The sequence below is a fragment of the Aphelocoma coerulescens genome, chromosome 3, assembly GCF_041296385.1.
Source record: "Aphelocoma coerulescens isolate FSJ_1873_10779 chromosome 3, UR_Acoe_1.0, whole genome shotgun sequence".
Classification (NCBI taxonomy): Eukaryota; Metazoa; Chordata; class Aves; order Passeriformes; family Corvidae; genus Aphelocoma; species Aphelocoma coerulescens.
In genome coordinates, this window is record NC_091016.1 from 576,151 (window position 1) to 589,662 (window position 13,512).

At 43.6% G+C, this 13,512-nt stretch overlaps 2 protein-coding genes across 7 annotated transcripts in view; both read left to right on the forward strand.

Annotated features, from left to right (window-relative positions):
- Positions 1-13,512, forward strand: part of LOC138107482 (semaphorin-3D-like) — a 36,632-nt gene that overhangs the window by 10,908 nt on the left and 12,212 nt on the right. For 4 of the 6 annotated variants that reach the window (XR_011149540.1, XM_069008717.1, XM_069008718.1 and 1 more), the window contains exon 3: positions 8,572-8,732. Coding sequence is in view for 3 of the 6 variants with exons in the window: in XM_069008717.1 (XP_068864818.1) it covers positions 8,572-8,732 (161 nt within the window). In the remaining 3 variants the exon portion in view is untranslated. Of the gene's footprint in view, positions 1-6,723; positions 8,164-8,571; positions 8,733-11,990; positions 12,076-13,512 lie in introns of those variants that run through there. The other 2 variants (XR_011149541.1, XR_011149542.1) reach the window with 2 other exon arrangements.
- On the forward strand, positions 1,070-4,375 carry LOC138107087 (uncharacterized). Its single transcript, XM_069008415.1, has one exon. The coding sequence runs from the start codon at positions 1,324-1,326 to the stop codon at positions 3,667-3,669; it is 2,346 nt and encodes a 781-aa protein (XP_068864516.1). The 5' UTR covers positions 1,070-1,323; the 3' UTR covers positions 3,670-4,375.

A 13,512-nucleotide genomic window follows, 5' to 3' on the forward strand; every position in this document is an offset into this window, starting at 1 on the left:
CATGTGTTTAAGCAAATCCAATTCAGAGCAGTTTCAGAAATCCCAAACTTGTTCTCTTTCTGAGCACTATTTGGAGGGCACGATCTGCCTGACGTCAGTGTCTGTCTAGCAGTGGACATCTGTGGTCACTATGCAGGTGCTTGATTCACATCCTGTTTCTTTTTCCTCCCTCCCCATTTCTGCAGTTCCATTTCTAGGTGAGTTCCCCAAAGAAGAGCTGAGGAATATAGGGGATGACTCTTCCGTACTCACAGTCCTTTGGAGATAAATACACAGAGATAGCAGAAAGAGTCAGAATTTCCTTTATTTAACCAGCGCAACATCAAACAAGTCAGAGAGATTGGTTAACTCTGTTTAAGGCAGACAATTTTGAAGATGGTGGGAGTGACAGATGTACATCTTTGCTACAAATTTGAAAAAGGAGACATTCTACTTTCTGAACAAAATCCTGGCTATCCCAGAATTTTGCACTGTGTTGAACCATAGAGTTTTAAGAGCTGAGAGGTTGCTGAAGACACCAAAATTTTGTAATTAACTTACTGGGCCTCTTAAAGGAGGGTGTTAGATCTTCCTGTGCATCATTCAAGCAACCTGGATTTCTTTCAGAAAGATTTCTCACTAAATCTGTAACAAAACATTAGCTTATATGACATACTGCCCCAAAAGTAATCAATATAAATATTATTAATAAAAAATGTCCCCCTCCAAGATTAAATAAAGCTTGCACCCGTATACCAAGAGCATCCATGGATCATGTCACCCATATTTATATTTGACAAGGGTTTGTGTGGGAGGGCGCTTGTGCCTGCTTTGTACAGGGAAGCTCTGGGGTTCCCAGGTTCACGACTGATGGGTCTGCACTTTGTGTCTCTTGAGGCTTTGGGTGCCCAGGGCCATGATGAGTTCCCGGGCTGGGGATGGTGGGTGGGGCTGGCCTGTGATGCGCTCTGGGGCCTGTGACAGCACAGGGGCCGTGTCACAATGGGGGCAGCTATTAAAGGCCCCATGGGTTGCCGCTGCCCCAGTAGAGCCTGGGCAAGCGGTGAGTGCACACAGGCGGTGGGGAGGCAGGGCTGGGGGAGGGCTGGGGCAGAAGCGCCGGCACCGGGGGCGTGTGTTCTGTCCCTGCATCCAGGGCCCAGCCCCTGGTGGGAGTGCCTTGCTCAGGCTCGGTGCTTGCTGGGGCAGCGGTGCAGGCCTTGCCTCCTGCCAGCTGCCAGGGGCCCTCTCCTTCCTGCTGCCACGTCCCTGTGGCTCCTGCCCCCCACTGGCTGCCTCCATGCTGGCCCTACTGAACCCCTTCTGTGTGTCCTCTTGCAGACCATGGCTTTGTTGTCATTGCTCTTCGTGCTCGTGCAAAGCCTGATCCAGTACCCCCAGCCAGCTGGGGATGGGCTGGATGAGGCCACGCACCGGCGAATGCAGGAGCGTGAGGAGCTGCTTGACCGCGAGATGGCTCGGCTGCTGCAGGAGCTGGAGCAAGGGCCCCTGGAGCAGCAGGACGAGGGCTGGGGAGCCCTGCTCTTTGGTGCCCTGCAGCAGTGGCCATTCTGGGCTCTTGCTGGACTCCTGCTCCTCTTGGGCCTGTGGTTTAGCTGCAGGAGGAGTCCTGAAGCCAGCGAAACCAACAGCAGCGGCAAGGACCAGAGCTCCTGCAAGATCTTGGGAGAGGAGAAGGAAAAAGAAAAGGAAGAAGACAGTTTGGATTCCAAGGGAGATGGAGAAACCATAGATGTGACTGTGGAGGCAGATGACAGCGGCAGCGGAAATGAAGGAGAAGGCAGTCCTGTGGCTGCAAACGAAGGAGACGATGATGATGCCAATGAACGAGATGAAGATGTGAAGTTGAAGAAAGACAGTGATGTTAAAAGTGATGATGGCCATGATGCAAAGAAAGATGAAGGCTGGAGTGATGGGAATATGCCAGGAGACAATACTGCCGAAGGAAATGAAGAAGAACCTGGCAATGTTACTGGAGGTGTGGAAGACCTAGATGAAGTAAATGAAGGAGAAAACAAGGATGTGAAGGTGGAGCCAGACAAGGATGCTGGAAAGGAAGACGGAGATGGAAATGAAGAAAAAACCGATGATGCGTATATGAAGGCAGGCAACAGTGATGATGTAAATAAAGGAGTATACGAGGTAGATGGAAAGGAAGAAAAAGCAGATATGAAGGTGCAGGGAAGCAGTGATGCCAGTGAACAACAAAGCAGTGATTGGATTGGGCAGGAAGACAACAGTGATGGTGGGAAGGCAATAGACCACAGTGGGTTTGCTGCAACTGAAGAAAAAACCACTCACCTTGGAAATGAAGAGACCAGTGCTGCAAACAGAGATGAGAAGCAGGGTGATGCAAATGCGAATGGAGAGAAGAATGAAGATGCAAAAGAAGGAGAACAAGGTAATGTGGCTGCCAGTGAAAAAGAAGGCAGTGCTGGCAAGGGCAAAGGCAGCCGTGGTGGAATTGAAGAGGAAGAAGACGCCTGTGACACTGGGAATAAGCGAGGGATCCTTTTAGTGGATCGCATACAGTGTCCCGTCGAGGACGTGGAGAAAGGTCGCTCAGTGGCAGCTGAGCTGATGGAGAGCTTCACGCGTGTCTTTATTGACAGCGTGAGCAATAGTTTCTACCCGGTGCCTCAAGAAGCCATCGGGGTGGGCAGTGCCTTTGAGGGTTGGAGTCCCCGTGAGCAGGATGGGGTGTACTGCGTGCTGGTCCCACTGAATCCCCCACCGGGACACGCCTTCCACCTGGAGCTGAACAGTGCAGGGCAGATGGCAGCAAGGACCTTCTGCGTCCGTGTGGAGCTGGTGTGCACGTGCGAGAGGGAGCAGCTGGGCGAGAAGCTGTTGTGCTTCCTGCACCACTCGCAGGAGGAGCTGCGGCGGAAGCAGAAGCCCAGCCTCCTAGAGACACTCTGCACCGGCTCCTACCTGGACGTGGAGAAAACCTCCCACTGGTTCTACCAGCTGGTGAGATGCTCGTGGCTGCATTTGCCTCAGTCGTACTCATGGCACTTGGTGTTTCAGCCCTGCAGCCGGTCCTGCCAATTCCGGCTGAGCAAAGGCAAGAAGAGCCTGGTGGTGAAGATGTTGTTTGGGGTGCGCCACGGGGACTCCGACATCTTTGCGGTCAGCCAGCCCACAGAGGCCCAGACAGGCAGCTCCAGCATCTTTGTGAGCAGCCATCCCGCCGAGGCCGACTCCATCGCAAGCACAGCGTGGCCTGAGACATACGCTGTGGCAGAGGCAAAATTCTTCCAGCACGTCGCCAGGCAGGTGCCATGTGAGAGCTTGCACCTGAAATGCCTGCAGCTCTTCACCTGCATCCTGAGGGGCACAGGTTTTTCCAGCTCGACCTGGAAGACTGTGGTCATGCACGTGCTGACCACCGTACCGCTGTCCCAGTGGCGCAGGAGGGAATTTGCACGGCGGCTGTGGGACATCATGGCATACCTGCGCCGCTGCCTGCAGTTGAAACGCCTGGAGCACTTTGTCCTAGGCAACCAGAGGCTTCCTGCAGAGATCAGCTTGCCGCCGGCAATGCGAGCGGTCGAGCCGCTCAACCTCTTTGAGCACCTGGCCCAAGATCCGGCCGCCCACGCAGAGGCGATGCGAGCTTACGGTCAGCTGCGATTTCGCCTCTGGATGCTGCTCTCCGGCCACTGAGAGGAATTCCCTGCACAGAGCTGTGCTGGGGGGGCTCACACCCGATGGCAGCCACGTGAGCACTGCATAATTCTTCCTTTTTTCACTGGCAATCCTGAAGCTGCTTTCCTGCTCCCGTGGATGGAAGATGCTGCGGCACACGGATTCACTGTGCAGACACACATCTCTGCATTGCCCTGCCCTTCACCTTCCAGTTTACCACGGTGCTGTTGTGATGTTCCTACGTCTACGAGGCAGAAACTGGCTCCACCTGCACATCCTTACAGAAGACTACGAACTGAGAGAGGTTGCTTGGCACACCTCAAAGACATGAAACTGGCCTGTTAGGGACTTGATGTAGTTGTTCAGTGACCTGTAGCTCACTTTACCATAGGAGAATAGGTAGTCCAAATTTTTCTAATAGGAATTCTTTATTAGCATTGCTTCCAGAGGTCCTTTATTATTATCAGTGTACAACTATTTTGCAAAGTTGGTCTTAGTTTAGGAAATTGAGCTACCCTACTATAGTAGATTGTCTCCTTTTCAGTAATATCTGGATAGCTATGTTTGGAAAATTAATAAAAGGAGAGAAGTGTCTCAAATTGCCTGAAACGTGACATTCTTTATATTTAAGCCTCTGTATCTTAGAGAACGTCGTTCCTATATACCTGCCTGAAATAATGCCATTTTGCAAACAGAGATGTTGGATATGTTGCGTGTGCTCTCTCTTGAGCAAACCCATAGAGATGCTTGAAGGTTGATGTGAAAATGCCCTGAAATGCCTGAAATTCTACAGCAGAGTACTCCTGAATTTTTTAGGAATCTTTGGAAAAGTGTTCTTTTCACAGTCACTTTTATAACTGTAATACCCTCCTGGGGAACAATTCCGTCCTGAAAGATGAACAGAGAAGTCCCTAACTGCAAAACATGTGGTTTAGTACACAGCTCTTTTCTGGGCTTCTCATAACCAAGGTTTTAACACAAAACTGTGAACACAGAAAGTCATGTTTTCTCTATTCCCAGTTGTCTGTATCCTTTTGGAGAGGCCCTGCTGTTCTATGAATATTACGTTTTTCACCAGGCCTAATAGTATTGTATATCAATGAGAGCCACTTCACATGCACGGCTTTGTCCATGGTGACATGCAGCTAAACAAAATGTAATTTACTTCTTGCACTACATTGTAGAGATTGGTAGTAGTCCGGAAGTATTTATTCTCTTTGCCTTCATACCAATACATCTGGGGTCAACTGGTCAACTTTAAACTCAGCATACCTTAGGAATTGGATAAATTGCTGCAGTCATGCTAGAAATACTTTTCTTTATCCCAGAAATTTGCTTGAGTTTCTACAATGCCCATGTAAACCTTCACGTGTATTCTCCAACATGAGAAAGGACTTGCTCCTCCCTAAAGGCAAGTGATGCAACCTTTGTTCTTTCCTGTATATGAAAGTTATACAGCCTTTAGTTTCAGAGTCCTTCAAAGTTGTCTGTAACTGTTTTGAAAGTGGCTGAGATGTTCCCTTTCTGCTAATTTAGGCATGGCTTGTCACTAAAAAAAATCTGTACCTAGTCACAAAGGGCATTCTGATTCTGAACCAAGTGGTTCTACATTGCTGCATTGTGACAGCATGCTGGAGTTGAGGAATGGCAACATGGTCACCACACATGTGACTTGATGCTAACAAGTGTAAATATGTTTTATAAATGCAAATACATATGATCAGAACAGAATGAGATTTTTACTTTTGAAGTCTCTTTGCTGTGGCTCTGCTGCTGGAGATTTTATAAGTAAGCAATGATCATGCTGTTTTGAGCCAAGTCCACCGAGATACTGTGTGAAATGAATAAAACCCAGTCACTATTCCAGCTTCTATCAGTCAGCAGTGAAATATTAACCCAGAAGGGGAGTTAGCTGGATACTTAGTTAATCACTGGGCTGGAAAAAAGTATTTAATTTTGAGGAAAACAGCAACTAGAGACCATAAACTGAGTGCTGAACGCGTACTCATGAAAGACCATCCCTGTAACTTTGTTACTGTACCTTGTGAGAATGCTGGTTCTGTGTTAGCCAGGCTGCAGAGATGCAGTGATTCAAATCAACAGCTTGCTCTAAGCTTGAGAATCATTGGGAAATGTGCTTTTCACAGTAAATTTTTCCAGTGCAATATCCTTGGTGATAGTAAATATGTCTCGCTGTGAAGGGAAATTTCAATGCGTAAGAATAAAATGCGTTGTTTTATAGACTGAGAACAATTATTAATCTAGCTGAAATTTAATCAACCCTCTGTTAATATTTACTGGTAAAGTTTTATTAGATCATATTACAGTTATAATCTTATCAGTGGCCATGCTCAGAGTCTTATTTCCAAGCTGTTTTCAATAGTAGGTACCAAACATGATTCTTCACCACTTTGCAGCTTGTGTTGTCATTTGCACCAGTAAGAAAGGAGTGTGCAGTGTTGTCATTTCAATCTGGAATATTCTACAGATGTTTTCCTTACGATGCAGTGAAATAAATGATTGTACAAGGCATCAGGCAGGGTTCATTCCCACTTGGGCATTTCAGTCATGAGGCAGCATTTTCCCTCACTGTTGTAGCTGTTCTAGGTGGGTTTTTTTTTACTGAGAAATTCTAGAACTGTTAAACAACAGATGACAAATGTCCATTTGGGATGGTCTCTTCAGAGATCATTCCTTTCAAATAAGGAAACTGGAAGTAGACAGCAGTCTCAGTCATCGTCCTTCATGTATGTGGAGAAGAATCAAATCCACATATTTTTGCAATTGACACTCTTGCAGAGGCCCATGCTTTGCATGGCTTTAAGTGCTGAAAGTGCTTTAGAGCATTTGCACAAGCATGTAATTTATCCTTAGATCAAATTCCTGTGACTGCAGAGGAGAAGGAATTTTTCCTCATATTCTGTATGCTAGTTACTTGTGTTCTGCAGGTGAGGACTGAGGTTTTTATAGTACCATGTTAACCATAAGCTGCTTCCAAAGTGGTCTTGCTGGCAATTAATAAACATCTTTTAAAGTGTTACTGGTTTAGAAAACAAATCCTGACATCTTTGCCTTCACGAAAGGTATGTGGGAAAGGACAGTGCTGGTGTATAGTAATGTAATGCTCAGCATCAGATAAAATTTTTCAGTGTGAAGCAAGATTTTTTCCCAAAGTACTGCCAAATAAATCTCACCTAGGGGAATAGGAGCTGCAATGCATGACAATTTGTTTTCAGATTGTACCATAACAACATCCTGCACTGAGCCAGACAAAAGTACACAAACTTAAGTAGAAGTGACTGAGCCAAAAAATAATTGTCATAATTATATACCAGGTAGTCAGATTAATAATGATAAAATATTTTTCTCCCATGGTTCTGTTCATTAGCCAGGACTAGAACTTAATCTTTTCTTGCCTGTCACTTGGTTTGTGTAAGACCTTGGAGAAAAATGTTTGGGTGGGGTTTTTTTCCCTTTATTTAATTCAGGACTTTTTTCTCCAAAACACTGGCCCGAATTTTCATCATGATCAGGATATGCCAATAACTTGTGCGGTAAGTCTGGGTTTTCTAGCAGGAATGCTACATTGTCCATCCAGTGCCAGGAAGGTGGAAATACCCTTAATTTTATCTTCCCATTAAATACAGGATTTGCCTTTCTGTCTGAAGATTTCCAAATAGTTTAGCTTGGAGAGTTGGCTTGTGGAAGAACTGATTCACATGTTTATTTTCTTTTCCCCAAAGTAATGACTACCCAACAAGACTTAAATATTCTTGTGCTCTTTTCTATATGTTGTTTGTGTCCTCGTCCAGAATTACGTCCACAGAGTATTCATTAGGCAAAATGCTACAGAATTTTTATTTTACAGCTTTTTTAGCTTTTTTGCAACAGTATAGGTTCTTTCATTAGTTTCATAGAGCTTTTTTTTTTTTTTCTTAATTACCTACAGTCCTACATGCAGTTCTGGGGCACCCAGTTCAAGAAAGACATGGACCTTGGAAGGAAGAGCCCTGAAAATGATCAGAGGGCTGTAACACCTTCCGTATGAAGACAGGCTGAGAGGTTTGGGGTTGTTCAGCCTGGAGAAAAGAAAGCTCTGAGGAGACCTTATTGCAACTTTTCAATATATAAAAGGGGCTTGTGAAAAAGATGTAAAAAAGGAAAAAAGGACTTTTTAACCAAAGCCTTTAGGGACAGGACAAGGGGCAATAGTTTTGAACTAAAAGAGAGTGGATAGAAACTGGATAGAAGAAAGACATTTTTTATGATGAGAATGGTGAGAAACTGGTACAGGTTGCCCGGAGAAGTTGCAGATGCCCCATCCCTGGAAGCGTTCAAGGCTGTGTTAGGTGGGACTTTGAGCGAGCTGGTCCAGTGAAAGATGTTCCTCCTCATAGTGAGGGAGTTGAACTGGATGATCTTCAAATGTTCCTACCCACTGTTTCCTGCTCCTAATTATTCTTGGCTGGCATTGACCTTCTTCGCTGCTTTATATCTGGAGCACCAAATACGGTGAGGTATTGATCCTTGATCATGTGTATCCATGAGTATGGTGATATAAACAGAATTCGTTTTCTTGGGATGAAGGAAAGATATAGCACACATCTTGCAAAGATATGTCTTTCTTGGTTTCTAATTTCTGTTGAATTTCTCATTCCTTTATGCCTTACAGATAATTTGTTAAGAAAATTTTATGTAGAAAAATATTTTGTGCAAGTAAATATTGCCCAATTTGGAAGTAAGAAAAACCCCAGAGAACCCGAAGTTAACAGGAATTGTATTATGACTCTGGAAAGACATGCTCCAAGACTGCACTCATTTCCCTGGTACACTCCATGCTGGTTGCATGTATTTATAAAAGACACTGATGAGTCATATATAAACATTTTGATTATAAAGATTTTCTTCGTTTTCCCACAGACTTGCTGCTTTCAAACAGCTGCATCCCATTCCTGGGCTCAACAGAGGGGCTTGATTTTCGAACCTTGCTGCCGGATGAGGAGAGGGGCCGGCTACTAGTCGGGGCAAAGGACCACATCTTCCTGCTCAACTTGGTTGATGTAAACAAAAATGTAAAAAAGGTCAGTGCCTTTTCCACGGAGTTTATCTCCTAAGTTAAATTTTGTTAAATTCTTTTTGTTTGGTTGGTTTTGTGTTTTTCTTTCTTTCTTTCTTCTCTGGGTAACTGCAGATTCGTTGTGCAATGAAATTTACCAAGATTTGATCATCTCACCTGCCGTAGTTATACAGATTATCTTTAATCAATTGAGTTTCTTGTGCTGATTGATGTCCTTTGTGACTGATGACCTGCAAGAGATCAGCTGTGTGGAAGAGCCCTGCAGTGCATGAAAATAGCATCAAAATATCAGCAGACAGGAAAAATGCAGCTCAGAGTGTTCACTTCTCAATTCCTCTGGTCATGGTTACCCTCCTCATTTCAAAGCATTTGGAAGGAAATAACTGAAGACAGCTCTTTCATTGCTTCCTGGCATCCCTGGGATTACTTTACTCTAATACTGAACAGAGCAGAGGCAATTTGGATGGTTTAAATCATAGTAAAATAAAAGTGGCAATTTTAACATTTTGGTTAATATCTAGAATGACTAGTTTTAGGAAAAGCTTCCACTGGGATCTCCTGTAGTCCCTTGCCTGTGCCCGGTGACAGTGTGTTAACTTGAGATAATAAGATGACAATTTAGCCTTCGATATTTCTAGCAGACATGGTGAACTGGAGCTTTTGTAAGCACAGTTGACTGCTATGAGTGGAAACCAGATGCTTGCAACAGGAACACATGAAAGCTGGTTTCCTGCTTGTCCCAGATAGGAAGAAAATCTGAATTCTCAGCTGTGTTTGGTATTTTCTTTAGGCACCAGAGGGTGGTTTTAAATTACTACGTACTGCTGCCAGCTCTGAAGAGGTAACTGACCCTGAATTAATGTGATTGCAGGCAGGAGCTGAACAGGTGGAAGAAGAGACTATTTTGCCCTCACGTTTGAGAGCAACGCTTGCTGTCATTGTATAGAAGAGATACAGTACCAGTCTGAATATCTTGTTCCTTATCTGGACTTCAGCAATGCTGCACATGGCAGTTTCTGTAAAACTCAGATTCTGGGTATTTCAGGAAATTTCTTCCTGGCATGCTTTATCAAGCACTTACCTTGCTTCTGTCATCTCAGTAATTGATTCAAAATCCACTACCCCTCCCAGGATATTGCATTAATAACAGCACTACTCACAACTGCAAATTTTCAGACCACAAATTGATTTTTGGTGTAGGCTTTCTGTAGAAGACAGATTTTGTTTGTGTGAAAAGCAGACTTCTGTTTCTGTGGGCTTCTGCTTGCCTCCTGAGAGATGCTGAGTGCTGTCACCTCCCATTATGTTCAGTGGGGCTTTCTGAGCCCAGACCTTTCTGGAGGTGGCAGCACTCTGTGTGAGCCACCCCTCAGTCCAAGCTGGTGACATTTTCCCTTTGGCCAAACCAGCGCTGTTCATTACGGACCTTGTGCTTTCCAAGAAGAGCAGAACACAGATGGAGCCAGGAGCACTAATGTGCAGTCAGACAGTGCCATTTGGTATAGATGTGGTAGAGAAAAGACTCACTTTGTATTGGAAAGAAAATTTGGATTTCCTAAGATGAATAGAGAATGCATGCTTACGTATCTGTGGTAACCAGAAAGGAGGGAATAAAATTCCTAACCACTTGCGTATCTGGACTAAATATGTGTGCAGGTTCAAATACTTCTTTTAGTAGTAAAATAATAGTTTAACTATTCAGATAATATTTAACTTTTCACAAAAAAGCACTGAGGCAAAATATATTTAAATGGGTAGAACTGACTGAGAAGCCTTGCAGAACGTCCTGGTGTGCTGATTTCCCAGGTCTCCATGGGCATTCAACAACTTTATAAATATATCTTCTTGCTTAAATGCCCAGGTAACACAAGGCAATGTCACATGAGTGTTTCTCTTTAATTCCACTGTGCTTGGCTGGTTGAATCTTGCAGTGGAGGGAAGGGATGAGATGAAGGAAGTTGCGTGAGGAGCTGTGTATAAAATCTCAGCCCCTGAGGAGGAAGCTAAAGGATACTCTACAGTAGCAGTGAAGTGTCAGAAAGTAGCACTTGCCGGTGCTGTGTTTAGACTGAGCGTGGTCTGGGTTGGCACTGGGCCAGGCGGCTCACTTCCAGGCCTTCCCAGTGTGGGGAAACCACACATGTTGGGACTACAAGGGTCTGAAGTGTGTCCTTTGTACTCCTCTGGAGTACGAGTCATCTGGAAAAAATGATCTGCTTACATACAGCTACTAAAACGAGTAGAAATTGATTAGAATATTAAGTTTCTGCCGATAAATGATGTGTTCATTTGTGGACTTTGTGGAAGGAGTGTTAAAAGCACGCTGATGGGGCGAGAGAGGCATAACAGCTTTGAGACTGCAGTGCAAGATTGTGCATAGTTTGGGGTTTCCGTTCTTTAAAACAAAGCTGAACATGAACTTCTTACTTTGATAAAGCTCTCAATTTCAGATATTTGTTTTGTTAGGAGCTACTGATACCTCCAAAAGCTAAGTCAGGATCCCCAACAATTTATTCTCATGTGTAGATATAATTACTTGGCAAGATTATATTTTAGAGTCTAATGCTCTCTATTAAGACATTTCTGGCAAAGAAGGATCCAAAGCATTGTATCCTGCTCCCTTCTCTAATGTATACATATATATAATTTAATAACTTCCTTTTTAAAACCTATTAATTTACCTAAATTAGTTAATTTGACTTCCATATATTAAGTTATAGCTTTATTTCCTGGTGTATTTTTCCTGATGAAATAAATCAGTAGTTCTGCTGGAGTCAGAATTTCTTAAATCATTGTAGTTTTTATGAAATGTATTGTGTAATAGGTTGAAAATTTCCTTAGCTGGCAGCTTGAAAAAAAATCTGTCTGGTTTCCAGTGCTTGTAAACCTCATTATAAAACAACAGCAAGTACCACAGTGTAATGAGCAAGTCCTCCAGAATGACAGATGAATGCAGAAAGCGAAAGTGATTATAGTCAATAAATATATAAAATATAGCAATGGATAATCTTCTTTCTGTAACAGGGATGTATTTTCTCTGAAGTTTTCCTGTACAGAAGCCATTAGCTCCTGTTGCAGGAATGGCATTATGAAGTGTCCCTGACAAATTCTGCAAGCTATTTGCAAACTGGAAAAATTGTGATTTCTTCCTGTGAGTAAAATAAAGATGGTCAGCAAAGGAAAGTAGTCCTACTGAAGGCCTCTGTGCCATTACCACCAGAAGTGCAGTGTAAAACGGAGAGATGCTTAATAGCATGAGAGGCTGGAAAGCTGGCAAAGAAATTCTATAGGAGCACCAACCTCTGGGATCCTGCTGGAAACATGACGTCAGTACATCGAAGTTTCTTGTGAGTTTGCAAAAGCCTTTTCTATTTTACTCCTTGCGCTAAATAAATACGAAATACAAAATGTTGTCAGCTGGGTAAACAGTGGGTAAATAGCTGCAAAGCAATGGTGCCCCTTTCTGTGGCTGTGCTAACAGTGCCCGCGGGGTTACACGTCAGCGCGATCATCACGGTGTGATCTGCAGCGCGACCCGCCCAGCTCCGCAGGAATAGGAATGCTGTCAAGGCCTGACAAGCTTTTGAAAAGCTGCCAACCTGCAGGAGCTGTGGGTGCTAGAAGACACAGCCCCATGTGGGCCAAATAGATAAACATGTCAGATCCCCAGCAGCAGCTTTGGAACAAGTTGTTTTCATCTGTCCCAGCGTGCACTGGCTCAGGGTCCCAAATCATCATCTGTTGTAAGCGGCCCTTTGGGATACTTCATGCAACTTCTTTAGGAATGTTGTTGCTGTGGAACAGATCCTTGTTACGCCGATGTTTCAGATTTGATTTTTGTTCAAATCTACAATCTATTATTTATATTTATTTATTAGCAGTTTATACCCATTTCCTCTGGCTGTTGATAATTCTGGTCTTCAGAGCCCTTTGATTATTCCTGCATAATTTAACTTCTTTTGTTTTAGTGATGCTTCCCAACCTTGTGTCATCTGCAGGGGTTGTTGGAGAGTTCTGGGTTTTTACCAAAGCTACTGAAGGGTGCATGAAATAGGATGAGCTCTGACACTGTTTCTTGGGGAACTGCACGAGTAACTTTGTACCTCAAGTTCTTTACTTATCAGACCATTTTTTTTTCTTGTACTAATGCCTGTTTTTGGCAGCTGAGCTAATCAGTTTCCGTGTGACAATGTAGTGAATACTTAAATGGAGCCCTGATGAAGAGCAGCTCTACCACCTTAATGTAATTCAGCTAGGTTATTTAAGAAAAGTACAATATTAGAGTGGGATAGTGGCTGTTTACCAAGTTCTGTTGTCTTCTCTGCCACACTCCGTTTTCATTGGAAACTTGTATTATTTCTTCCCTAACTAAAAACTTGTTCTGAAACCTTAAAAACAGATGAAAAAAGACCCAGTGGGCTTCTAAATTGTTTAGATAGCTTGTGATCTTCCTCTTTTGTATTGTGACAATAGATAGCATTTTCCACTCATTTTGTAAAGTTCTGCACCATCCTAGATTTAGTAGCCTAATTAGAAGTGATTCTTGAAAAAGCTGTACTTTCACACATTTTTTTGTAATCAGATTTCACTGTTTTATCTTTGAGCACCCCTTCTCCTGAAGATTTATAATCTTAAGTGTTAGGCTAGGAACAAAATCTGATAGAGAAAGATGCATACATGAAAATGAGTAAAATACCAGTATTATTAATTCATGACAGATGGCAGCTGAAATTTGGCTCTTAGTGGTGGATCCAGATATTATTTTTATATATACATACATACAT